Genomic DNA, 26425 nt, shown 5'->3' on the forward strand with positions numbered 1-26425 from the left:
AATTCTTCAGAGAAAGCCTGATTTATTTTGGTCAATAAATCAGATTGATCCAGGGAGAAGAAATGGAAATAGTGTACTCTAGCCTAAGGAAACCATAAAGAGAACTGAAAAGTATAGTGAACTCAGAACATAATGATTAAATATCACATGATTGATAAGTTTAAATAACCAGGTTTATATGTTGAATATCTGAAACCAGAAGACCTCCACACATACATACAAAAGCCCCATTACACATCCATCACTGACAAAGGCTGCTGTTAATCATAGTTGCCAGATGAACTTAGCATATTGTTCTCAAAATTTCCTGAACCTAAAAGGCACACGCATTTTGTCGTCTTTGAATCCTGCATTAGAAAGGTAACTACTGAGCTATCGTTAGTAGCACGTATCACAGTGAGAACATCAGGAAAACAGCTTACATAAAACATTAGGAAAAGGTTGAGCTATAGTCCCCAAAAATTATCACCGAATGACAACTCTATTTGCGTAACCTACAAGAACATGTATACAGCAGTTAGTACAGTAATGCAATTGGATAGCAATTGAGAACAGCAAGGGCACAAACTTACCGCCTGATCTGAGCAAATCCTGAGTACAGACAAGCTCTTCAACAAAGTGGCTACCATCTGACTCAACAAGTGCGAGTTTTGCAGTCCTTGTTGCTACCTCATAATCAGCACCGTAAGGTATTGCCAATATGTCACGTGCTATCCGAGAGATTGTAGGATATATCATACTATGTTCCTTCCACCATCGCAGAACATCGATCCTATCGTTTGAGAGACATGGATCTTGCAAATACTGATCAAGTTCAGTCATCGGTCGCCACCACTGTGGAAATTCAGAACCAAGGTAATGAAATACCAACTTGTCATCTGGATACAAAGAATGCCCGCCACTAGTTTCAGAACTAGAAGTGCAGTTAGGGTCTTCAACCTGACCAGAATATTCATGGAAGAGCCTGAGTAATATGTCATTTACTTCTTCAATATAATCTATCATGTCATTGTCCAAATCAAGCGGAATATGTGACTTGATGATTTCCAGGCGGTATTTAGGATCTATGATCATAGGCATGCAGATATGTAAGCAACAGACTTTCCATTGTTCTTTGAATTGTTCTTGCATCTTTTCCCACACATAGGTAGTCTCTTTGTCATCATGGTAAAGAAGTTTACGGTGCACAACATTCTTCACATGCCAGATCGTGTCAAAGAGTTTAAGTGGACTGTGATGTTTGGGTATTTCGTCCTTTTGTTTATGAAAATCATCCAATATCTCACAAATATTCTCTGCCTTAACCCAGTCTTCCGATGATGGTGCATATCTATGATTTGGATACTGTAATGCTAAAGGAGCGGGGCCCTTTGGATATGAAGAAAACTTTCTCGACTTCTCCATGAATTTGTCAAGTTTAGAGAACTTCCTTGATTTTTCCATGATCTTGTCAAGCTCGTTGAGCCCCACCTGAATAACCTGATCAAGTAGATGAGTTGCGTAACGTACCACAAACAAGCTCTGGTTTCCAGATAAGCTTTGATCTGCATGCCGCAAGTTCCATTTTTGGAGGATGTCCTTGACATCTGAAGCCACTGAATTGTCAATGAATGTGTCATCCAGTGCAATGCTGAAAACCTTGCCAAGAAGACCCCAATCTTTAATAGCTATCAATATGACTTTAATCAATTCTTTTGCATTGCAAGAAGAATCCACAGCCCGGAATGCAATGATCTTTCGCTTACTCTCCCACTGATCATCGATGTAATGAACACTCAAGCACAAATACGGTGAGTGTGTATCATAGTGCCAAACATAAACACTCAGGGAGACCCGACTATTCGAAGATTCAAACTGCTTCTTAAGATTGGCCTTTTCTTCCTCAAACAGCCTCGTGAAGTACAAATACAGGTCAACATCAGATGGCAGCTCGACCTTGGGGTTCAAGGAAGCAACAAACTCACTGAATTCATCATGGTTCCTCATCGACGGAACGTACCCGTGCATTAGCGATATCCTAACGAGCTTATCAGTCACATTCTGATCAACCTGCAGGTTCTTTGTATTTGTGTCTGTGGGAGTGTCCTGCACAGGTGCACCATGTTCCTCGGCAGACTAATTCTCAATTGAGAGCGATATGGGAAGCTTCTGTTGCATGGGCCTCTTCTGTGCCTGGGGGCTGCACTTGGCCTGGTGCTTAAGCAGGTTGCTTGTGCCACTGTTAAAGACTCGATGGCAATGCATACACTCAGCCCTCGCAACCTTCCCATCGATGAAGATGGGTGTGAAGTCATCCCAAACCTTTGACTGGAGCCTTTTCGGCCGTGTGCCTAAGAACAATGGGCTTGGCGCGCTGCCTGAGCTTTCCTCTTGTTCAACCTTGTCATTGGCATCGTCAACCTCATTTTTCATACCTAGACATCAGGAAACGCTGTACTTAAGAAACGCAATCAATTGAGTAAAACATGTCTAGAAATTGATTGGCCTAATTTATTTGAATGGGAATTGACTGAGCATACTTTGTACATGTCCTGTGAAAACATTGAACTAGCCAAATGCATCACAAGACTAAAGTTGCACCTCAACATAGGTTCTTCCTTTTATGCAAGGGGTTTAGCATCTCGATAATGCAGAGTTCATATAATATCAGATCTGTGAACAGCTGGAAAAGCAGCATCTCGAGGAAATATTTGCAGACAAGCACTGCAGCAGAAACTACTACTACTCTACTAGTAGACTATGAACCTGCCTATTACTCTTACATTCGAAATGAACTAGTTACTTGCACTTGCAAGAACACACGGTACAAAAAATGAAGAGATGTGTGTTTCAGTCCATATGGGGTAGCCAGGGAGAATCTCACCATTCAGTTCTTTATCCCCTTGTTTGCCGACGCCGCTTGGACAGTCACACTCCTGATCATCCATACCTGCACCCAGGAATCACAAATCACCAATCGCATTCAATCCACAACCTTAAAACAAATTAACAGAAGCCAAATCCCCCCCCCCCCCAAACACCCGAAAAGGAACAAAAAAAAAGAAAGAAAGAAATCAAGAACACATACCGATCTTTCCAGCCCAAGGGGAAAGGGGAGGACACTCGGATGGAGCGGGTGCGGCGGATCAGCAGAGCGGCGTTCGGATTCCGCGCGAGGTGGGGTGGGGAGAGGGGAGAAGCGGCGGAGGAGACGATCGAGAGGGAGAAGAAGATGGAGGGAATGGTGAAGCCTTTCGCGCCGCTTTCTCCCGCCACCTCGCGCTGCTTCCTCGTTAGCTTACCCCACAAAAAAAATCAAAAAAAAAATCAGAGGCAAACCTATCCAAACCGGAATAAGTTCAGGTTTGGAGGCCCAGTATGGTTCAGCCAAACGGGGCCGATCTTGCATTTTTTTTAAAAAAAAAAGTAAAGAAATTCCTTTCATTTCCAAACAATCTCGAGTTTTCATTTTCATATTTGGTACCGCATGAATTTCTTTTTTTTACCTAAAGTGCATATATCCAATTCGAATTTGAATTTCAATTCGGATTCAAATGCATTTTATATAGAATGTTGCTATATTTTAAAAGTCTACCCGCATGGATATCTGTACAAAGTTTCAATGTATTTATTTACATGTAAACAAAATTAATTTTCCTTTAGTTAGTATTTTTAATTTTTTTCAAACTTATTTTTTGAATTCGTTTTCAAAACCAATCTACTATGTGGGTTATGCCCACACCTGTGGCAGAAAGGCGCTGGAGAGAGCGAGCGATCCGGCCTCCTCCATTCGGCTGGGCTGCACGTTAGCTAACTGGGCGGAGTTTTCATCTCTCTTTGTATTCCTCTCAAATTTCTACCACATTATGGCCATGTTTAATTGTTTAGGTGTAAAAATTTTGAAGTATACGGACACACATTTAAAGTATTAAATGTAGACTAATAACAAAACAAATTACAGATTCCGCATGTAAACTGCGAGATGAATCTATTAAGCTTAATTAATCCGTTATTAGCAAATGTTTACTGTAGCACCATATTGTCAAATCATGGCGTAATTAGGCTTAAAAGATTCGTCTCACAATTTACATGCAAAAGTGCAGTTAGTTGCTCCATGCATGTGTCTAAACATTTTTTTTTTAGGGAAACGACGGCAGGAGAGCTACCGGAATTTAATTGATAGGAGAAAAAATTAAAAAACTTGTAGTCCCAGAGAAGGGAAGAAAAGGTTTTGAAACAAAAGGGAAATCAAGGAGGTCTAAAAGCAGTCCTCCGCAAATTGGCATGTGTCTAAACATTTGATGTGACAGAATTTTTAGAAGTTTAAAGGGAACTAAACACAGCCTATATCTTTCGTTTTGCACAGTACATTGCTCCCTAGCTAAGCTCTCATACAGTCACTATGGATATCAGCTTGTTTCATCTCTCATGTCATGTAATTGGCATGGTGAAAACTTTTGGGTCTGTAGTTTACAACTCTGCAAATTGACCTGAACAGAGAGATTCAGAAAGCATCCAAATCCAATTCCATCAACATACTACAATTGCTCACTCCAATTACTTTGCAAATTTTACTATTCAGTTTGAAATCTGCAGCAATATCCGAGGCACCAATAATGATGCATTCTTCATCTAGAATTCGTGTCGTCCCAGGCATCGCCGTTTTGAATTCCAGGAGCTTACCAGTGTGCACTGCTAGACCAGGTGCTCCGGTGGCCGTCCAAGGGTTTAGTCTGAAATTTGGAAGAGCAGAACTGAGCTAATATTGTTCACAGTACAGTCACAGAGATGCAGATCCATAGGCAATGGCCAGTGCCAGAAGGTTATAGATCATGTCTGGTTTAGCATAGTTTAGAGGATGACCTCTGAAGATAGGGGGGAGCGCTGCTCTCCTAGATCAAAAAAAAAAAATCATTATCTCAACATATTTATTGTTCAGACTTCAGAGAGTCTGAACTTTTTTGACCAGCAAATTAAACTGACGTACAGGAATTAGCAAAGAAAGGGATATATATTTTAGCCTTGTAAACCATAAGAGGACTGCACATCAGAGGAATGAACTCAACACAAGAAGATATCTGTAAAAACATAATGATAAAGCATAATCAGATGAAATGTTTAAGTTCAAAGTAGCTGATATTAGGAACCAGTAACAAACTACCCCCAACACGTCAGTACAAAAGCCTCTTTACACCTCCATCAGTAACAAACACCACTATTAACTTGGCATAATGCCCAAAATTGTCTGAACAAGTCGTCGTTTGTGCATTTTTTTCATATTTGAATCCTGCATCACAAAAGAAACTGATGAGTCATTTATAACATATTTTATGTAGTGTGGGTAGTTTATGAAAGCAGCTTACATTGAACCCTTTTCCTTTTGAGACTAAGATTGATTTCACTCAGTAAGATCACTGGACGAAGTCTGGCTAGCAGGACCTATGAAATCATGATAATTCCAGTAAATACAAGACTCTAATGGAAAAGAATAAGAGAACGCAAGGGTATAAGTAGGACATACCGTCAGGTGTGAGCCAATCCTGAAGACAAACAAGCTCTTCAATATCGTGACTACTGCGTGATTCACATTTAGCAAATTTTGCAGTTCTTATTGCTACATTGCAATTTGTACGGCATGGCATTGCCAATATATCACGTGCCATACGAGCAACCGTTGGATAGGTCAGGTTATGTCCCTTCCACCATCGAAGAACATCAGGCTCACCTTTAGAGAGACGTGGCTCTAGCAAGTACTGATCAAGCTCAGTCATCGGTCGCTCACAAATTGAAATTTCAGACTGATGTTGATGGTAATATTTCAGCCGATCGTCATCCCTATTCACACCAACTTCATTTCTAGTCTCAGAAGTACTGTTAGTATCTTCCACCTTGCCAGATTATTCATCGAAGAGGTTGAGAAATATATCATGCATATAACGAATATAATCTATGTCTCTGTACAGGCTAACATGAAAATTGATGTGTTCCAGACGGTACGAAGGATCAACGGCCATGGCCATATAGAAATGAAAGCAACAGAGTTTCCAGCATTTCTCGAATTTCTGTTGCATCTTCTTTAGCACTGTAGAAAATGCCCCGTCCTTGTAGATATCAACTTTTCGTTGCAAATCACATTTGACTGCCCACACCTTGTCAAATAGGTGCCTTGGACGGGGAAAATCATGCATTGTGTCCATATACTGGTGAAAACTCTCCAAGGTATCACAAATAGGACGTGCATTGCTCCAGTCCTTCGCTGACTCTGCATAGTTGTGGTTTGCTTTTCTTACTGCTGAAGAGGTGAAGCCCTCCGTGAACTTAGAACACTTCATTGACTTCTCCATACTTTTGTCAAGTTCATCCAGCCCCACTTGAATAACTTGATCAAGTAAATAAGTTCCATATCGTACCACAAACAAGCTCTGATTTGAGTAGTGTGAGTTCCATTTCTGGAGATGGTCCTTGACATTTGAAGCCACGGAATCATCGGCAAATTCATCATCCAGTGTAATACTAAAAACCTTATCACGAAGACCCCAATCTTCAATAGCTCTCAAGATAACATCACTCAATTCCCTTGCATTACAAGAAGGATCTACCTGACGAAATCTGATGATCTTCTGTTGCCTCTCCCATTCATTATCAATGTAATGAACACTCAGGCACAAATAGGCTGAGAGTGGATCATGGTGCCACACATGAGCACTCAAGCAAACCCGACTGCTCAAGGTAGAAAACTTCTCCTTCAGCTTAGCCTTTTCGTTATGAAACAGTTGCATAAAGTCACCAAACATGCTATCGTTAGATGGCATCGGGAGCATAGAATTTAAGCAAGGAACACACTTCCTAAACCTATTATTGTACATCATCATTGGCAGGTACCCGCACATCGCCATTGTCTGGATGAGTCCATTTGATCCACTCTGATCAACCTCAGGATTCTTCAGATTCACTACAGTAGGATTGCACTTCTGTTTAGGCACTAGATTTTCATCATGAGGCTGATCCTTCCGATTGTTATTAGTGGGTACGTCAGGCAAGGCAAGATTCTTCTGCTCAGGTGTTGCGAGTTCTTCAGGAGACCCACTCTTGCCAACCTCCTGACTCTTCCAATTTGTGTCATTCATACTGTTAGGCAAGGCAGGATCCTTCTTTTGAGGCATTGCATCTGCTGGACCTGAGCATTTCTTTTGGCTGATCGGCAAGAATGGGAGCTTTTTCTGCGTTGGATCAGAATTGGGTGCCGTCAGACTCTTCTGGCTGGATAGCAGAAACGGAAGTTTCTGTTGCATTGGCCTTTTCTGGGGATGGGGACTGCACTTGGCCTGGTGCTTTAGCAGGTTACTAGTGCCATTGGCGCTGTTGCTGATTAAAATTTGGTGGCAATGCATGCACTCAGCCCTCGCTACCTTCCCGTCGATGTAGATGGGCTTGAAGTCATCCCACACCTTTGATCGGAGCCTTTTTGGCCTTGTGCCTAAGAACAATGGGCTAGGTGCGCTTCCGGAGCTTTTCCTCTTGTTCATCCATGTTATCGGCATTATCAACATTATCTCCCATTCCTAAGCATCAAGAAATGCAACAATTGCATAACGGTGCAATGTACCTTGTACATTCCCTTTCTTACTCTTAATATACATCGGCCGGCTATTCGCCGGCCCGGCGAAAAAAATAACGGTGCAATGAAATAAGTAATATTTTTTGAGTGAACAACGGCCTAATTCATTTTAATAAAACTCGTCGATAAAAAGAATTTGATTGAATAGACTTAATGCATATCATATTTGAACTGACTGCTAGAAATCGATTGAAGCCTAATGCACCGAAAGACTGATTGGAATAGGATTTGTTGCTGGCTCCCTCTCCTCTCAAGGTGACTTCTGACATTTCAGTGGTGTACAATTCGTCTAGCATCATTGCATCATATTGTGAATGAACTAGACAACTAACAGTTAGAGTGATAAACAGAGTGCAACATAAACTACTAGTGACAAACTATGCAGCTGGCGATGGCATTCACATAGCCTGAAGAAGGAAGGTATGTTCTGACTGAGAGAAAGGAGAGCAATACCGTTCAGTGCCTTTTCCTCTTCTGTGCCGACTTGCTTTGCAACATCATCACAATCTTGATCCATGCCTGGACACCAAACAGAAGCAATCCATTCATCGCAAAATTTCTCAATCACATCCGGCATGCACGATAAAACGAATCGACAAGAGCCGAAATCTCCCAGAAAGAAGCAGAGTGCATCACCATTCACCACAACCCAAAAATGAAAAGAGAAAAAATATAGGCAAAATTGGTTCTAGAAATAAGCTCATAGCAGGGTTCGAGAAAGATTAGTGAATAAACAAGAACGAGAAGATGCATACCGATCCCCAGGGGCAGGGAGCCTTATGGAGAGGCCGATCGGACGCAATGCATCGGCAGGGCTGGATTCCTCGCCGCCGCCGCCGCCACTGCCACCGCCACCGCCGCGATTTAGTCTCTCCCACACCCTCTCGGGCTCGGCAAACGAGATGATGGGAGGGGAAGCGACGATTTTTTTCCTCTCTCTATTGATGGCGGAAGCAACGAGAGAAAATATGGCGGGAAAGGTGAAACCGGGAAGGAGTCTTTCGCGCCGCGCTTACCCGCGCCACCACAGCTACCGTGTGGACCCTATTTTCCAGAGAGCCCATTTAACAATTTTGGTTCGGCCCAACAATCTGGCGCTTATACAGAACAAGGAATAAGTTCACATTTGGTCCCTTATGTCACCGAGTCTGAAATTCATCATTTAACTGCAATACCAGAACGACACGTCTCTCAGCTCATAAAACAAGTGCAAATAAGATCCCAAGATAGTTTGGATTGCAATACCAGAACGACACGTCTCTCAGCTCATAAAACAAGTGCAAATAAGATCCCAAGACAGTTTGGATAGAGTAGCGTTGGCGTGACACTTAAAATCAAGAAAAAACCGTGAAACCCACATATCAATGAGTGTCTGGTTAAAAATAAAAAAAAATACAGTAGAACCCACGTCATCACTCCACTTATTACAATCTTCACTCCCTTCCTCCTCTCTATCTCTCTCTCTCTCCCTTTGCTCGTCATCGTCATCAGCGCACAATTTCAAGGCGGGTGGCGGCCGGTGTGAAGAGGGGCGAGAGGTCGAGCCACCGAGACGGCGGCGACCTCATCAGAGGTCAGAGGACCTTACAGAAGGAGGCGGTGAACATGAGGCCGACGGCGACCATGACGATGGCCAGCATTGGGTACCCAGTCCACCGACTTGGAAGGAGATATATAAATCCAGGTTAGTCCTCTCTATCACCTCGATGGGGTGAGGGTGTAGGTCCACTTGGAGAACTAACATGATATTGTTCATAGTATAGAGATGCAGATCCATATATAGGCAATGGCCAGTGCCAGAAGGCTAGAGATTATATCTGGTTTAGCATAGTTTAGAGGGTGACTTCTGAAGATAGCATAGTATTGAGATGTCCTGTATCATCATCTCAAACATATTATTGTTCAGACTTCAGAGATTCTGAACTTTTTTTACCAGCAAATTAAACTGATGTACTTAGGAATCAGCAAAGGGAATATATAGTTTAGCCTTGCGAACCATAAGAGCACTAAACATCAGAGGCATGAACTCAACAACAACAAGAGGATATAAGTGAAAACATAATGATAAACCGTCATCAGATGAAATGTTAAGTTAAAAGTAGCTGATATGAGAAGTAGGAACCCAGTTTCGTTCAAAAAAAGTAGTAGGAACCCAGTGACAAGCTACCCACAACACGTCAGTACAAAGCCTCTTTACATCTCCATCAGTAACAAACGCTACTATTAATCATATTTGGCGAATGAACTTGGCATAGTACCCAAAATTGCCTGAACAAAGTTGTCATTTGTACATTTTGTCATACTTAAATCCTGCACCACAAAATTAAAGAAAACAAATGAGCCATTTCTAACGACATATTTGCTGGACAGCGGGTAGTTTATGAAAGCAGCTTACATGGAATGCAGCCACTCCGGTGCTTTCTACTCGTAGTAGAAAATAATCTGAACCGTTGATCTTATTTGATCGGAGGGTTCAAATCTATTTCTACTCCAACTACATTTAACGGTAGTAGAATCGTAGAGGGGTATATTTGTCTAGAAAAAAATATTTACGGATGGGTATTTTCGTCCTTTTTATTCTCTAACCTTAGCTGCACTTTCTCCTCTCTCGTTCCAGAGCCAACGCCATCCCTAACCTAAGCCGAGGCGAAGAGAACCTCGCAGCTCCTTCCTCCGCCGTCATCGCCGCCTCGGACGACCTCGCCTGCTCCACCGCATGGTATATGTTCAGATTGGGAATTCACTGCCATTAATAACATTAATTCCATAGCGGTAAAGAACTCGATACGATTAAAAATATAAACCGCACCAATTGTAAACGGGATAGTACGGGAAAGAAACAGCAAGTGCAAACGGAGAAAACAAATCACGTTAAAACAGGATAAATTGACGGGATAATAGATGGAAACGGACGGATCGATAATGGATGGAAACGGGGTAATAGGGGAAAGAAACTGCAGTGGAAACGGAGAAAATGGATCTCGTACGTACGAAAAAAGAAAATGGATCTCGTACGTACGGAAAAAAAGAGAAAATAGAGAAAACAACATAGATGAAAAACGGAAAGTCCCGGTTGACATACGGATAGATTCTGACAGGAATAATATGGTTGGTCCAAAAAACAAAAACCATGTACTCCTTCCGTTTCCGGTTATAAGTTGTAGTTAAAGTCAAACTATTTTAAGTTTGACCAACTTTATATTTATAGAAAAAGTAGCAACATTTTTAACCCAAGACAAAATTATTATGAAAATATAAATAATTTAGTATTACAAATATCTGTAGCTCTCTTTAGCAAAGGCTGGGATGTTTATTCCATTATCTAAAAAAAATTATTATTATTATATTTATCTATAAACTTAGTTAAACTTAAAATAATTTAACTTTGACTAAGGTCAAAACGTCTTGTAACCTGAAACGGAGGGAGTATTTTTTAATCCACCCGGTCCGGATAGGCTGGACGGATTCTGGCGTAACCAGTTTTGTCATAAAATAATATTTCTGCGCACAAGCAAAAAACCACGTGTTTTTGGTCAACCCGTGGATCCGGACAGACTGGACGAATTCCAAGAGTTGTAACCATTATTGTGCTAAAATAGTATTTCTCCTTTGTTCTATGTTTACAATACGTAAAAACCACGCGTTTTATTAATCGACCCGGTTTGGACAGATCGGACCGATTCCGAGCGTAACTAATTTTGTCCTAAAATAATATTTCTCCTTTATTCTATATACGCACAAGCAAAAACCACATGTTTTTTAATCGACTCGAGGGTCCGGACAGAAGCGGACGGATTCCGAGCATTGTGACCAATTCCTAAAATAGTATTTCTCCTTTGTTTTATGTGCGCAAGACTAAAAAACACTTAATTTTTAATCGATCCGGTCTAGACAGACCAGACAGATTCCGAGCGTAACCAATTTTATCCTAAAATAATATTTCTCCTTTATTCTATATGCGCACGAGCGAAAAACCACGTGTTTTTTAATTGACCCAGTCCGGATAGACCGGATGGATTTCGCATGTTGTAACCAAATTTGTCCTAAAATAGCATTTCTCATTTGTTCTTTGTCCACAAGACAGACTGGACGGAAAACCACGTGTTTTTTAATCGACCCGATCCAGACAGACTGGACGGATTCCGGACATAACCAATTTTGTTCTAAAATAATATTTCTCCTTTATTCTATGTGTATATGACAAAAAAAACACGTGTTTTTTTCCAACTTGGTTCGGACATTCCCAGATGAATTCCGGATATAAAATACGATGTGTCCTAAAATATATAGTAGTTCTGTTATAGTATAAATTTCGTCTCAAATTGAAACCGAGTTTCATTGAGTTTAAAAACTTTAAACCAGTTTTCTTGTCGTTGTAGCCTACCTTATCCTACGCCACAGACACGTTCTTTTTATTTTTTTTAATTCGACACATTTTTTTTATTCTTTTTTACCGGACGTGTAGTCACGTACATGTGTGCGCCCCTCGTCAACACGTCCGTCCAGCCCAGAACGCCACGGCCTAATTGCGAAGAGGAGGAGCAGGCTTGACCATGGGACCGACCTGAAGAAATAAGTGCCAAATCTACCCCCAACTAACTTACTCCAACTTTACTTATCTACCTTTAAAAATAAACGGTTCAGATTAATTATACTTGTAGTATATACTACAGGTAGAAAGCATCGGAGCGTCGCCCTACATGGAATCCTTTTCCTTTTGAGACTTGAATATTGATTTCACTCAGTAATACCACTAGTCGACTTCTGCCTAGCAGAACCTACGAAATCATGATAACTACAGTAAGTACAAGAATTTCAATGGGAAAACAATAAGAGAACGCAAGGGTACAGGTCATACCGTCAGATGTGAGCCAATCCTGAAAGCAAACAAGCTCTTCAATATAGAAATTCCTACGTGATTCACGTATAGCAAATTTTGCAGTTCTTGTTGCTATATTGAAACTAGGAAGGTAGCCCACGCGATGCGTGGGTATGTATTGTAGTTTGTTTTTCAAACACTATAATGACAGAATATAAATTGGAGAACATTTCCGAAATATAAATCGGAAAGTAATTCCGCACAGATACACGGACATCTTATTTGTTATTAAAAAAATACTAAAAGGAATCATACATCACTGTATATATATACTGTAAGGGAATTTAGATTATCCTACAATAAAAAAGAAATATATTTATGTAAAATAGATGGTAGATTTTAATATACTACTTCTGTGATAAGAATGTCTCTTAGATTTAAATAAAAATCCCGATATCAATTGCTAGAATCTTCGATAAAGGAAAGGGATGCTGAGTATGAATCACTCAACTATTAAAATCCTGATATCAATTGCTAGAACCTTCGATAAAAGAAAGGGATGCTGAGTATGAATCACTCACCTATTCTTCTGAATTATACGTATCCACACGATTAATTTTTTGTTTCGATATGCAAAAGAAAACCATTTCCAATGGAAGCATTCCTATAATGAATTCCTTAGCAACCTTTATAATAAATGGAATATACCAAATTGTGATCAATCAAATATTACTAAGTCCTGGTATTTACTACCGCTCAGAATTAGACCATAAAGGAATTTCTATCTACACCGGGACTATAATATTAGATTGGGGACGAAAATCTTAAAATCGTAAATTAAAGGCTGTTGACAATAAATCTGTGCCGGCATCGATGATTTTTCCTTATTAGTATTTCTTTCCGATTCTACAATGTACATGTTTATGTTTTCTTTTTATTTTTTTGGCTTTATCTTTTTTTCGATCATATATGGTGTAGGTATTTAAATTTTGTTTTTTTTTTGGGATAGAGATTAGCAATGGGAATTTTAAGAGCTCTAATCCAATGTTTAAAATAATGGGTCCACTAATTTAAGTGAAAATTGAAGGTTGGATGCTTTTCTTTTTTTACTCTAAATTTCTAGGATTACTCTAAATTAGAGCGCCACGTGAAAATATGTAGGAGCGTTTGCAGTAAGTTTCATAGATTCTTAAGTATATAATAGATTTCTAGGATTTCTCTAATTTATTTTAGAGTCACGTAGCAGTGTAAAAGCATTTATAGAAAGTTTAATGTACTTTTAATATATAATAGATATATTTAGAAGATGGTTTAAAAAACATTGATTGGATATTTATTATATAATAGATAGATCTTTATTTAACTAAATATATTTATATTTGTGAATTAATATATTTTATCGAAAATTATATTTTAAAGACCGTTAATTTTTATGGATGTGTCTTTCTTCTATCCTTTTTAAGTTCATGAGTATTTTTTTTCCAGCAAGATTAGGAAAAATCATGTACGTTGGCACGTATGGAAGTATTTGTATAGTAGTAGCGCCTGTATATTAAACATGAGGAAGTTTTCATCTTTATCGTACGGATGTTTTCTTCCTTCCGGCAAACATTACATATAGCAGAAAGGTATTATATATAGATCTGGTTTATTAGTACAAAAATAACGGGTCTACCAATTTAAATGAAAATCAACAGCATAGATCTAATTTAATGATATAAAATAACGGGTCCACCAATTTAAATGAAAATCGACGGTGAGATTAGATTGTGCCACATGGCGGTCTAGGAGCAATTGTAGGAGCGCCATATGCCACTAAAATAAATTATACATTATTAATACACTAAAAATCATCTACACTGCTTAACTTGGTGTTCATCACTTATTTCCACATCTATGTATAAATAGTCTAAACATACCACTTCAATCGAATAATACAATAGCACCGTTAAAAATAGACATGAATGTCTCTCTAACAGATAAAGTCGACTATAACTGCCAAGGCTTTCTTATGTAATGCCATGAAACATCAGTCCAACATCGACGTAGCCGTGCCCCCAAAGACCAGGCTATAGCATCATTTAACACTTAATTCACTATTGGCACACCCACAAATGATTCTATTAGTTATATGTCCCTTTATATACATTGCCTACAGTAGCCTTTCACTGATGCCACCTTAACTCAACCATATGTATACCCTTGCAATATTTACGATAGCATAGTAAATACTATACCCTGTATTGAAGGACGGAGAGGGACAGAAAGGAGTACGAGGTGATGAAAATAGATAATTTTTGCCCCCTACTTATTTCTGTGTAGTATTATTTTTAACAAAATCGTAGTTTAAAGGCTATTGACAACACATAAGTGCCGGACGGCCCGTATGATGTTTTTTTCTTGATTAGTATTTCTTTGATTTTACTATTGATATATTTTTTGATTTATCGTTTTTCTCCATAGTATATGACGTAGGTAATTAAGTTTTTTTCCACAAAGTGAGATGATCGTACGAACTATATACGTACGTACGTTATTCTTTTTGGGGATGGAGATTAGCAATGTGGGAGTTTTAATAGATGTAATCCAATGGTTTAAAATAACGGTCCACTAATTTTAGTAAAAATTGAAGGTTGAATGTTTTTTTTCTCTGATTTTCTAGGATTTTTCTAATTTATTAGAGCGCCAAGCATATACATTCCACGTGTGATTCTACAAACGCTACTAAACCATCACGTGACAGTATAATAAATCAGATAAAATTATAAAAAATCTAAAAAAAAGTCTAACTATCGATTTTAACTTAAAGATGAGAGACCCATTATTTTATATAGTTAGAATTATCTTAAAAAATAAAAAGGCGTGAGACGTACGTGAGACATGTACGTCAGACGTGCATGTAAGTATGTATTTATTTGTCCTTCTCGCTCCTCACCTCCTCTGTTTTTTTAACTGACAAAATCGTATAAAAATTAATTAGATAGAGATCACATGATCTAATTTTTAATTATAAATTAATCTTATATTATTGGTTTAGTTATAAATTAAATGATTATTCCAATAAATTAATTTAAAAGTGAAAATATTGCTTGTTCCAATAAATAGCACTATATATATATAATTATTGGTTATGTTTTTATTGAATATAAGAGGAAGAGGAGGAAAATGATAGAACCAATAGATGTAGAGCCATTTATATATGTGATAAAGGTGGGTATATATGTAGGGACAGAGGTGGATCAAGGAAGGATTTAGGTACCTGACGGAGGGAGGGGTACATACGTATGGGAGAGAGGAGCAACTGTTAGGGATTTTTTTTTTAATGGTTGGAAACAGTGGGCCCACTGATTTAAATGAAAATCAACGGTTAGATGTTTTGTTTTTTTCTCAAAATTTCTAGGATTTCTCTAATTTATTAGAGCGCCATGTGGCAGCTTGGGAGCGTTTGTAGGAAGTTTAATGGACTTTTAGTATATAATAGATAGATAGATATGTACGGCATGGTATTGCCAATATATCACGTGCCATCCGAGCAACTGTTGGATAGGTCAGGTTATGTCCCTTCCACCAGCGAAGAACATCACGCTCACCACCAGATAGACGTGGCTCTTGCAAGTACTGATCAAGCTCAGTCATTGGTCGTTCACAAATTGGATTTTCGTACCGACGGTAATATTTCAACCGATCATCACCTCCATCCACACCAACTTCTGTTCTAGTCTCGGAAGTACAGTTAGTATCTTCCACCTTGCCAGAATATTCATCGAAGAGGTTCAGAAATATATCATGCATATAGTGAATATAATCTGTGTCAGTGTGCAGTCTAACACGAAACTTGATGTGTTCCAGACGGTGCGAAGGATCAACAACCATGGCCAAATAGAAATGTAAGCAGCAGAGTTTCCAGCAGTTCTTGAACTTCTCTTGCATTTTCTTTACCACAGTGGAAAATGAATCATCCCTGTTGTTATCAACTTCGCGTTGCAAATCACGTTTGACTTTCCACACCATGTAAAATAGGTCCACAGGACAGGGAAAATTTGGCATTATGTCTATACACCGATGAAAATCCTCCAAGGTATCACAAATACGACGTGCACAGGTCCAGTCCTTCCCTGATGCTGCATAGTTGTTGTTTGAATATTTTACTGCTGAAGAGGTGAGGCCCTCCATGAACTTTGAACACATCACTGACTTCTCCATGATTTTGTCGAGTTCATCCAGGCCCACTTGAATGACCTGATCAAGTAAATGAGTTCCATATCGTATCACAAACAAGCTCTGTTTTGCAGTGTGAATTCGATTCCTGGAAGCTCTGTTTTGCACAGTGAAAATTCCATTTCTGGAGATGGGCTTTGACATTTGAAGCAACTGAATCATCAACAAACTCATCATCCAATACAATACTAAAAACCTTATCACGAAGACCCCATTTTTCAATAGCTCCCAATATAACACTACTCAATTCTCCTGCATCGCAAGAAGGACCTACGTGACAAAATCTGATGATTTTCTGTTGCCTCTCCCATTCTTCATCAATGTAATGAACACTCAAGCACAAGAAGGCCAATTGTTGAACATAGTGCCACACATGAGCACTCAAGCAAACCCGACTGCTTAAAGCAGCAAACCTCTCCTTCAGCTTAGCCTTTTCTTTGTCAAACAGTTGTATAAAGTCAAGATAGATGTTAATGTTGGCTGGCATATTGACCATAGAATCGAAGCAAGGAAGACACTTTCTAAACCTATCATTGTGCATCATCAATGGTAGGTATCCGCACATTGCCATTGTCTGGATAAGTCCATTTGACCCGTTCTGATCAGTCTCAGGATTCTTCATATTCGTGCCGGTAGGATTGTTCTTCTGTTCAGGCACTGGATGTTCATCATGAGATTGGTCATTATTATTCGTGGGTACATGACGCAAGGTAAGATTCTTCTGTTCAGGTGTTGCGAGTTCCTCACGAGACCCACTCTTGTCGACCTCCTGACTCTTCCGATTTGTGTCATTCATACTGTTAGGCAAGGCAGGATCCTTCTTGTGAGGCATCACATCTGCTGTGTCAGAGCATTTCTTTTGGCTGATTGGCAAGAATAGGAGCTTCTTCTGTCTCGGATCAGAATTGAGTGTCGTCAGATTCTTCTGGCTGGATGGCAGAAATGGAAGCTTCTGCTGCATTGCCCTTTTCTGGGCATGGGGGTTGCACTTGGACTGGTGCTTTAGCAGGCTACTAGTGCCACTGGTGCTGTTGCTGACAAAAACTTGGTGGCAGTGCATGCACTCAGCCTTTGCAACCTTCCCATCGATGTAGATGGGTGTGAAGTCATCCCACGCCTTTGATCGGAGCCTTTTCGGCCTTGTGCCCAAGAACAATGGGCTAGGCGCGCTGCCTGAGCTTTCCTCTTGTTCAGCCATGTCATTGGCATTGTCAACATTATCTCCCATTCCTAAGAATCAAGAAACACAATAATTGCATAACAGTGCATTCGAGTAAATTTATGTTTTCGAGTGAACAATGGCCTAATTTATTTTAACAAACATTTCAATAAAAAAATGATTGAATAGATTCAGTGCATATCAGATTTGAACAAAATCTATTATATACTAAAAGTCCATTAAGCTTGCTACAAACGCTCCTAAGGCGCCATGTGGCATCCTATAAACGCTCCCAAGTCGCCACATGTCACTCAAATAAAAAAGAGAAATCTGACCGTTGATTTTCATTTAAATTGGTGGACCCACTAATTTTGATCGTTAGATTTATATTTACATAAAAAACAAAATCTACCTCCGTCCAACGTACGTCGTACGTACGATCCCTCCACACCGTATGTACTACCCATCTAACCTCCTTTTCTTTTTTTTCTCCTTTTTTTTATCCCCATAATGATTAAAATTATTTTTTATGGGCCTAAAAAGCCCATCAACCTACTGGATCCCCAAAAAAGCAAAAAAGAAAAAAAAAACATAACACGTACACTATTTGACAGAAAAAAATAGTACGATCACAGGCACATACGAATACTATATAGAAAAACAAACGATCTATACTTATCCTTACATATGACTATATAAAACATGGCATATCTATCTTATCTCTAATATTAACATATTAATTACATTTTAATTTAAAAATGATTACATATAACCATATTAGATGCATTTCAGATCGATCTTTTTTTTACATCCAGATCGACCCTAATATATGACTACATAAAACATGTCACATCTATTTTATTTATAATAAAAAATATTGCATCACATATTAATTATATTTTGATTTAAAAATTATCACATGAACCATATTATAATCTTTTTACGCCTTTCTCAGTCCAATAGTGCTAACGATTACTCCCTTTATTATGTTTAAATAACTCACAAGAAACATCATATTCATTTACATTTACAAACGCTCTCAAGTCGCCAAGTGGCACCTACAAACACTCCTATACCGTCATGTGGCGCTCTGATAAATTTAGAGAAATTTTTTTAAAAAATCTAACCATCAGTTTTCATTTATTTCGGTGAACCCGTTATTTTAACCAATAGATCTATAATAGAAATAACATTAGATTTATATTTATAAAGGCCCTACATGCCATTCATACGTAGCTGTACATACGTACTTCATACACCGTGTATACTAAAAGCCCACCGGGCCCCCACATTCCTTCTTTTTTTTCTTTTTCACTCATATGAGATACTAAAAGTCCATTAAATTTTCTACAGATGTTCTAAGTCGCCATGTGGCACCTACAAACACTCCTATATACTGTCACATGGCGCTCTAATAAATTTAGAGAGATTTGAAAAACAAAAAATATTATATGTAAATAGAATATACAAACAATGTACTACAAACAATAGTTGACTACAAGTACATTACTACTATGAGTAATACTATTCCTACACTTGTACAAATGCTTCTAAGATACCACGTGATGCTCTAATAAATTAGAGAGAATCGATGAAAAATTATATAAAAAAGTAAAATATTTATCCATCAATTTACAATTAAATCAATGATCCATTATTTTCAACCATTAAATTAGATATACTAAACTAATCCCTATGTGCGAAAAACCATATAGTTCTCTACATACATACACAACTCCTACATAAGTACGTACACAAGAGATATAAAAAGAAAAAAAAAAGAAAGAGTGTGTGTATATTATCCATCCCATTTGGTAGTTTTCACTTTGTTTCCGGCTCTAAAATATTCCCAAATTGAGGATATATAAATGAAGCAACCACTCCTACGGAGGTGGTACACCAAGCAATGCCATATGGCACTACCTTACGCCACCCTTTGCTCCACCCTCTTCCCGTCGATTTTCTCGAAAGTGTATTTTTTACTAATAATGTAAAAGACAATCATATGAACTAATATAAATATGTGCAGAAGCACACTATGAGTACACATGCGTACACTCTATCCCTATGTTAGAAATATATTTGTCCAAAAAAAAAGGAAAAAAACAAACATATGTACGAGAGACTACTATTCGCCCAAAAAACAAACATGTAACTGCATTATATCTATTTTTATGTCGTTCTCATCCAAATAGTGTTAACGAATTAGCACAAATTCCAACGCATATTAAACACTACGTACATGCATAGGTGAATTAGATGTATAATACAAGTAAATAATATCAAAACCGTATGTTAGCAAATGATCATCGTGTGAGCCAATATTTTCTATGTGATCCTCGCCACTGAAGCTATTAGATAGTCAACTGATCAACCACGTTAATCTTTTTTAAAATATGTCTATACTACTAAAATTTAGTACTATTGATTAACAATAAATCAACTCAAGACATAAAAAAAGTTTTTCATTACCTCCATCTTCTTTCACTCATTCCCTAGAGGGTGCCAAGCATGAATCTCAACTGACTTACGTTGTAGTGAACTATGCAGGTGCATTATTCGGTTGAGGTGGTTCGAGTTAGAGGTTACCGTTGAAAATATAGCTTAACTGACTTACTTACCAATAAAATTGTGCTTCACACATGTCTTGAGGAGCACAACTATATCAATATGAGACCCATGAATTAAGGCATTAGAGAAAAATCCTTAGCGGCTATAGTCGGCTTCACCCAGTCGTTAGAGGGGCATTCTTATATAAGTTTAATGGGGTTATCCTATTAATTGGTAGAAGCGGTACTTTTAATATTTATATACAGATTTGGACACATGTGAGACATGGGCACTTGAGTATGATGTGGAGATTTTTTTATGACATTAATGATGTGTTGGGTTTATTTTTAGGTATAACTGCAATTATATCTATTAAAAAGACAATCATATTTCAAGACAATGACAATAAGTAGTGGTGATAGGCGAATTTACATATAATCGAGACAAAGTGATTATTTTGTTTGGATATGATACGCATCCTTATCATTTAGTACATCAGAATCTATGATCTATTTATTATAGTGAATATAGTGAGATAGGATTTCTTTTAGTATTCTTTTTATATACAATAAATAAACTGCCCGCGCATCTGCGCGGGCTTCCTTACTAGTTTTATAAATCGATTAAAGCCTAATGCAACAAAATACTAATTGGCATTCGCGAAAAAAAAACAAAATACTAATTGGAATAGCATTCGTTGTCGTCGTTGTTTTTGCAAACTGACTAACTGAGTAGACATTTCAACAAAGTAGAATTCGTCCAGCGTCAGATTTGTGAACAAAGTTAATCAAACCAGACATTTAACAGCTAGATGAATAAATAGAGCAACAGAAAATCAATAACAAACTATGCAGCTGGCGATGGCATCCAAATAGATGACATCTTCTGAGTTCTGAGTGAGAGTAAGAGAAAACAGTACCGTTCAGTATCCTTTCCTCTCCTGCGCCGACTTGGTTTGCAGCATCATCACAATCTTGTTCCATGCCTAGACACCAAACAGAAGCAATCCATTCCTCAGCTGTTTCCAATCACAACCAGCATGCACGATATAACGAATCGACAAAAACCGAAATCCACTAGGAAGAAGCAGAGTGCATCACCACAACCCCAAGAAATGGGGAAAAAAAGAAGAAGAAAACCAGGAATCGAGAAAGAATAGTGAATAAACAAGAATCGAGAAGACGCATACCGATCCCCGGACGCAACGCTGGATTCCTTGCCGCCACCTCCGCCGCCGCCGCTACCCTCTTGGGAAGCGAGGATTTTTCCTCTCTCTATTAAAGCGGAAGCAAACGAGAGAGAAATATGGCGGGAAAGGAGAAACCGGGAAGGAGCCTTTCGCGCCGATTCCCCGCGCCACCTCACCTCGCGTTCGCGGTAAAAATGAAAATCTGTCACCTACCTTTGTCTGGGCCCCACTTTTCCAGGGAGCCCAAGCCTGAAAACCTAGAGCCCATTTAACCATTTTGGTTCGGCCCAACAAGCTGGCGCTAGAACTCCAGTTCTGAACTTGTGTGCTTTTGCTGTAGTTCAGTCTCTGTTCCTTGCGTACTGCATCATGCTGCACAAGAATCTGTGTTGTAAGAGATCGATTGGGTTGAACTAACAAAGAAAAAGCTGCAGATTGTGTACAAATCTAGATCTGTGTTTAGCTTTATTAAGCGGAGGTGAGTTCTGAGTTCTGAGAACAGCACTGCAACCAAAAAAAAAGGTGTGCTCTCTACTTCTCTATGATGTTCTGAACATTTTAGTTTTGTCCCATGGACTTATCAGAGTATATCCGCCTGGTTTTTCAGATCTTCCAGGAAAAAAATGGTTGATGATAAATTAAAAACTACTACTGTGATCTATGCATGATCATGTCGTGCATCATTCTTCATAGAAAGCCTGAATATTTTTTTGGTCGACCGAACAAACCAGATACAAGCATGAAAAGCAAAATAAAGTATACTCTAGCTTATGGAAACCGTAAGACTGAAAATTACAGGAATATAACTCAGGGATATATAATTAATATAATATCAAGATAAGAACAATGATCAAGTATCACCGGATCGATAGGTTTAGAAAGGATAAATACTGAAACCAGTAGACCAACCGACAAGTCACCGACCACACATACATACACAAGCCCCATTACACATCCATGATCTATCATCAGTAACTGAAGATACTGTTAACCATAGTTGCCAAATGAACTAAGCATATTATCCTCAACATTTCTGAACCTGAGTACACGCATTGTCGAATCCTGCAGACCTGCATCAGAAATGTAGCTTATGAGCATTGCCAGTAGCACATATTACAGTGAGAACATAAGGAAAACAACTTACATAAAACATTAGCAATGCTGAACTATTCGCCCCAAAGTATCATTGAATGATATGAGGTAACTAACTTGCATAACCTACAACACATGTATACCACAGTTAGTACAATCATGCAATTGGATAGCAGTGAGAACAGCAAGGGCACTACCCCTCAAAAAAAAAAGAGAACAGCAAGGGCACAAAACTCACCGCCTGATCTGAGCCAATCCTGAGTACATACGCGCTCTTCAACATAGTGGTTACCATCTGACTTAGCAATTGCAACTCTTGTGGTCCTTGTTGCTACCTTACAATCAGTACGGTAAGGTATTGCCAATATGTCACGTGCTATCCGAGCGATTGTAGGATATATCATACTATGTTCCTTCCACCATTTGAGAACACTGGTTCCATCATTTGAGAGACATGGATCTTCCAAATACTGATCAAATTCAGTCATCGGTCGCTTCCGCTCTGGAAATTCAGAATAATGATAATGATCCAACAACCTGTCATCTTTATACAAATAATTCCAGCCACTAGTTATAAAACTGGAAGTGCAGTTAGGGTCTTCAGTCTGACCAGAATATTCCCTGAAGAGCCTAAGCAACATGTCATTTACTTCTTCAATATAATCTTCCATATCACTGTTAAAATTATACATAATACGTGACTTGATGATTTCCAGACGGTATTTAGGATCCATGATCATAGGCATACAAATATGTAAGCAATTGAATTTCCATTGTTCCTTGAACTTCCTTTGCATCTTTTCCCGCACATACGAACTTTCTTCGTCACTATAGTAAACTGGTTCACGGTGCAAATCCTTCTTGACATCCCAGATCTTGTCAAAGAGCTAGAGTGGACTGCAACCTTTGTACAGTTCATCCTTTTGTCGATGAAAATCATCCAAGATCGCACAAATTTTATCTGCTTTACCCCAGTCTTCTGATGATGGTGCATATCTACAATTTGGATACTGTAATGCTAAAGGAGCGTCACCCTTTGGATACTTAGAAAACTTTCTTGACCTCTCCATGAATTTGTTAAGTTTAGAAAACTTTCTTGATTTCTCCATGATCTTGTCGAGCTCATCGAGCCCTACCTGAATAATCTGATCAAGTAGATGAGTTGCGTAGCGTACCACAAACAAGCTCTGGTTTCCAGATAAGTTTTCATCTGCATGCAGTGAGTTCCATTTTTGAAGGATATCCTTCACATCTGAAGCCACTGAATCGTCAATGAATGCATCATCTAATGCAATGCTGAAAACCTTGCCAAAGAGACCCCAATCTCTAATAGCTGTTAATATGACCATACTCAATTCTTTTGCGTGGCAAGAAGAATCGACAGCCTGGAATGCAATGATCTTTTTGTCCTTCTGCCATTGATCATCGATGTAATGAACACTCAAGCACAAAAATGGCAAGAGTGTGTCATAGTGCCAAACATAAACACTCAGGGACACCCGACTATTTAAAGATGCTAACCGCTTCTTAAGCTTGGCCTTTTCTTCTTCAAATAATCCCGTGAAGTACAAGTACAAGTTATCTGCAGGTGGAATTTCGACCATAGGGTTTAAGGAAGCAACAAACCGACTGAATTCACCATGGTTGCTCACCCTCAACGGAATATCTCCGTACATTGCCAATGTTCTGACGAGCTTATTAGTTTCAGCCTGTTCAACCTCCAGGTTCTTTGTATTTTTGTCTGTAGGAATGTCCTGCTCAACTGCATCAAGTTCCTTAGGGGACCTATTCTCGACTGACAGCGATACTGGAAGCTCTTGTTGCATGGGCCTCTTCTGTGCCCGGGGGCTGCATTTGGCCTGATGCTTTAGCAGATTGCTTGTGCCACTGTTGAAGACTCGGTGGCAATGCATGCACTCAGCCCTCGCAACCTTCCCATCGACGAAGATGGGTGTGAAGTCATCCCACACCTTTGATCGGAGCCTTTTGGGCCGTGTGCCTAAGAGCAATGGGCTTGGCGCGCTGCCTGAGCTTTCCTCTTGTTCAACCATGTCATCGGCATCGTCAACCTCATTTTCCGTGCCTAGACATCAGGAAAGACTTAGAAAAGTGCAGTCAATTGAGTAAAACATGTCTAAAAATTAATTGCCCTAATTTAAGTGAACAATATTTTTAAAAGGGGATGGACTGAACAGGCTTAGCGCATTGCTGTGAAAACATTGTAATTGCCAAATGCACCACAAGATTAAAGCTGCACTGCAACATTTCTTCTTTACATGCAAGAGAGTTTATCATTCAACAATGTAGAGCTTATAGAGTACCAGATTTGTGAACAAAGTAGACAAGTAGCATTTCGAGGAAATAAATGTAGCGCAATAGGTACTAGACTTTGAAGCTGCCTATTACTCGTGCAATCGAAGTGAACCTAGAAGACTTCCACTTGCAAGAACGCATCATGAAAATAGATTCGTTTCAATCCATACGAGATAGTAGAGAGAATCGCACCATTCATTTCTCCATCCTCTTGTTTGCCGACGCCGCCGCTTGGACCGCCACACTCCTGATCATCCATATCTGCACAACCCATGAACCCAAATCGCATTCAACACACAAGCTAATAATAAAAAAAAAAACAGAAGCCTAATCTATCCAGGAGGACAAGAAACGGCTTTGGATTATTCACCGCCGCCTCCTCCATCCCCCCAAAAAATCAAAAAAAAAAGAAGAATCTAGAATTGAGGGGAAGATGCATACCGATCTTTACAGCTCGAGTAGGGGGACACTGGGATGGATCGGATGCGGCGGATCAGCAGAAGCGGCGTTTGGATTTGGGTTTTTCTTCTCGGGCGGAGCGAGGTGGGGAGAAGAAGGGGGAAGCGGCGGTGGAGACGAGAGGGGAGAAGATGGAGGGAAAGGGGAAGCCTTTCGCGCCGCTTTCTCCCGCCATCTCGCGCTGCTTCGGCCCCCCTGACTTCTAACCTACCTTTGCGTGGGCTCAATCCATGGAATCAGAGCCCATTACTGAAAAACTCTTGGAGGCCCAGTATAGTGCAGCCAAATTGGGCTAGGCTTGCTTCGAAAAACAGAAAAAAAAAAGATCTTCTGTTTTCCGAACAATCTCAAAGTTGCCATTGCCAACACAAGCTGCTAGTACCTTTTATATTTTGTTAAATTTCAAAGAACCCCATGTTTTATGGTCGAATTACGAAAAACCATAAATATTATGACGTGTGGCGCATAACCACATGTTTTATGGTCTTAATGTTTCATAAAAACCCACCTTTATTGAAATCTTAATTAATTTAGCATATCTTAAACAAATTTCTCAAATTAGTAAAGAATTAAACTATCAATCTTAGCAAAAACTTAAAACTTAATAATTTTATTTTTGAATTTAAGTCAAATTCGCGCTCAAAATGTATAGTGATGAGGTTTGTAAAAGAACAAGTTTTAAAAAACCCCATGTATAATAGTCAAAGTTGTAGAAAATCATATGTATTATGTTTCTTATCAATAGGTTTTATGGTCTCAAAAACCTCACCTTTATTAAAATCTTAATAAGCTACCGTAAAACGTGGGGTTTTCTAAAGTTTACTTTTTATTTTATTTTTCAACAGTGGAAATGGATTATAGGCTGCCACAAATAACAGTAGCATCCTGCTATACTATGCAGCTTCAGAAAAATCAGAAGACTTACAATATTATATGCTCTGTCCATGCAGAAAAACACACGCATTGACACACACCCTGACACTGCCAGCGAGAGGCAATCGTCACCTGTCACTCACAGACTCACTAGGG

The 26425-nt window shown here is 39.0% G+C and overlaps 4 protein-coding genes across 5 annotated transcripts; all 4 read right to left on the minus strand.

Annotated features, from left to right (window-relative positions):
* Positions 1-119: 119 nt before the first annotated feature.
* On the minus strand, positions 120-3234 carry LOC136351890 (zinc finger BED domain-containing protein RICESLEEPER 2-like). 2 transcript variants are annotated; one of them, XM_066304352.1, is made up of 5 exons: positions 3068-3234; positions 2864-2929; positions 573-2414; positions 423-494; positions 120-347 (listed from the first exon to the last, which is right to left on the minus strand). In XM_066304352.1, the coding sequence occupies exons 3-4, from the start codon at positions 2005-2007 to the stop codon at positions 466-468; spliced, it is 1464 nt and encodes a 487-aa protein (XP_066160449.1). In that variant the 5' UTR covers positions 2008-2414; positions 2864-2929; positions 3068-3234; the 3' UTR covers positions 120-347; positions 423-465. The 2 variants fall into 2 exon arrangements, with proteins under 2 accessions (XP_066160449.1, XP_066160448.1); XM_066304351.1 differs by lacking the exons at positions 2864-2929; positions 3068-3234 and having other exon boundaries at positions 423-2152.
* Positions 3235-4966: 1732 nt separating this feature from the next.
* Positions 4967-8548, minus strand: LOC112936382 (zinc finger BED domain-containing protein RICESLEEPER 2-like). Its single transcript, XM_026020229.2, has 5 exons — positions 8353-8548; positions 8051-8116; positions 5501-7541; positions 5343-5418; positions 4967-5266 (listed from the first exon to the last, which is right to left on the minus strand). The coding sequence occupies exon 3, from the start codon at positions 7527-7529 to the stop codon at positions 5877-5879; it is 1653 nt and encodes a 550-aa protein (XP_025876014.1). The 5' UTR covers positions 7530-7541; positions 8051-8116; positions 8353-8548; the 3' UTR covers positions 4967-5266; positions 5343-5418; positions 5501-5876.
* Positions 8549-15889: 7341 nt separating this feature from the next.
* Positions 15890-21593, minus strand: LOC9269550 (zinc finger BED domain-containing protein RICESLEEPER 1-like). The gene is made up of 3 exons (XM_015755938.3): positions 21533-21593; positions 21263-21328; positions 15890-17864 (listed from the first exon to the last, which is right to left on the minus strand). The coding sequence occupies exons 2-3, from the start codon at positions 21324-21326 to the stop codon at positions 16660-16662; spliced, it is 1269 nt and encodes a 422-aa protein (XP_015611424.1). The 5' UTR covers positions 21327-21328; positions 21533-21593; the 3' UTR covers positions 15890-16659.
* A 647-nt stretch (positions 21594-22240) lies between these two features.
* LOC107278924 (zinc finger BED domain-containing protein RICESLEEPER 3) lies at positions 22241-25569 on the minus strand. The gene is made up of 5 exons (XM_026020242.2): positions 25379-25569; positions 25130-25198; positions 22863-24707; positions 22677-22750; positions 22241-22602 (listed from the first exon to the last, which is right to left on the minus strand). The coding sequence occupies exons 2-3, from the start codon at positions 25194-25196 to the stop codon at positions 23512-23514; spliced, it is 1263 nt and encodes a 420-aa protein (XP_025876027.1). The 5' UTR covers positions 25197-25198; positions 25379-25569; the 3' UTR covers positions 22241-22602; positions 22677-22750; positions 22863-23511.
* Between the last annotated feature and the right edge of the window lie 856 nt (positions 25570-26425).

This window comes from Oryza sativa, chromosome 9, assembly GCF_034140825.1.
Source record: "Oryza sativa Japonica Group chromosome 9, ASM3414082v1".
Classification (NCBI taxonomy): Eukaryota; Viridiplantae; Streptophyta; class Magnoliopsida; order Poales; family Poaceae; genus Oryza; species Oryza sativa.

Excerpts from the sequence above, each read along its gene's own strand:
- LOC136351890 (XM_066304351.1), bottom strand. The coding sequence starts at position 2,007 with ATGCACGGGTACGTTCCGTCGATGAGGAACCATGATGAATTCAGTGAG.
- LOC112936382 (XM_026020229.2), bottom strand. The coding sequence starts at position 7,529 with ATGTTGATAATGCCGATAACATGGATGAACAAGAGGAAAAGCTCCGGA.
- LOC9269550 (XM_015755938.3), bottom strand. The coding sequence starts at position 21,326 with ATGGAACAAGATTGTGATGATGCTGCAAACCAAGTCGGCGCAGGAGAG. Across the intron at positions 17,865-21,262 it reads AGAGGAAAGGATACTGAACG|GAATGGGAGATAATGTTGAC; the intron begins GTACTGTTTTCT and ends CTTGATTCTTAG.
- LOC107278924 (XM_026020242.2), bottom strand. The coding sequence starts at position 25,196 with ATGGATGATCAGGAGTGTGGCGGTCCAAGCGGCGGCGTCGGCAAACAA. Across the intron at positions 24,708-25,129 it reads AGAGGATGGAGAAATGAATG|GCACGGAAAATGAGGTTGAC; the intron begins GTGCGATTCTCT and ends CCTGATGTCTAG.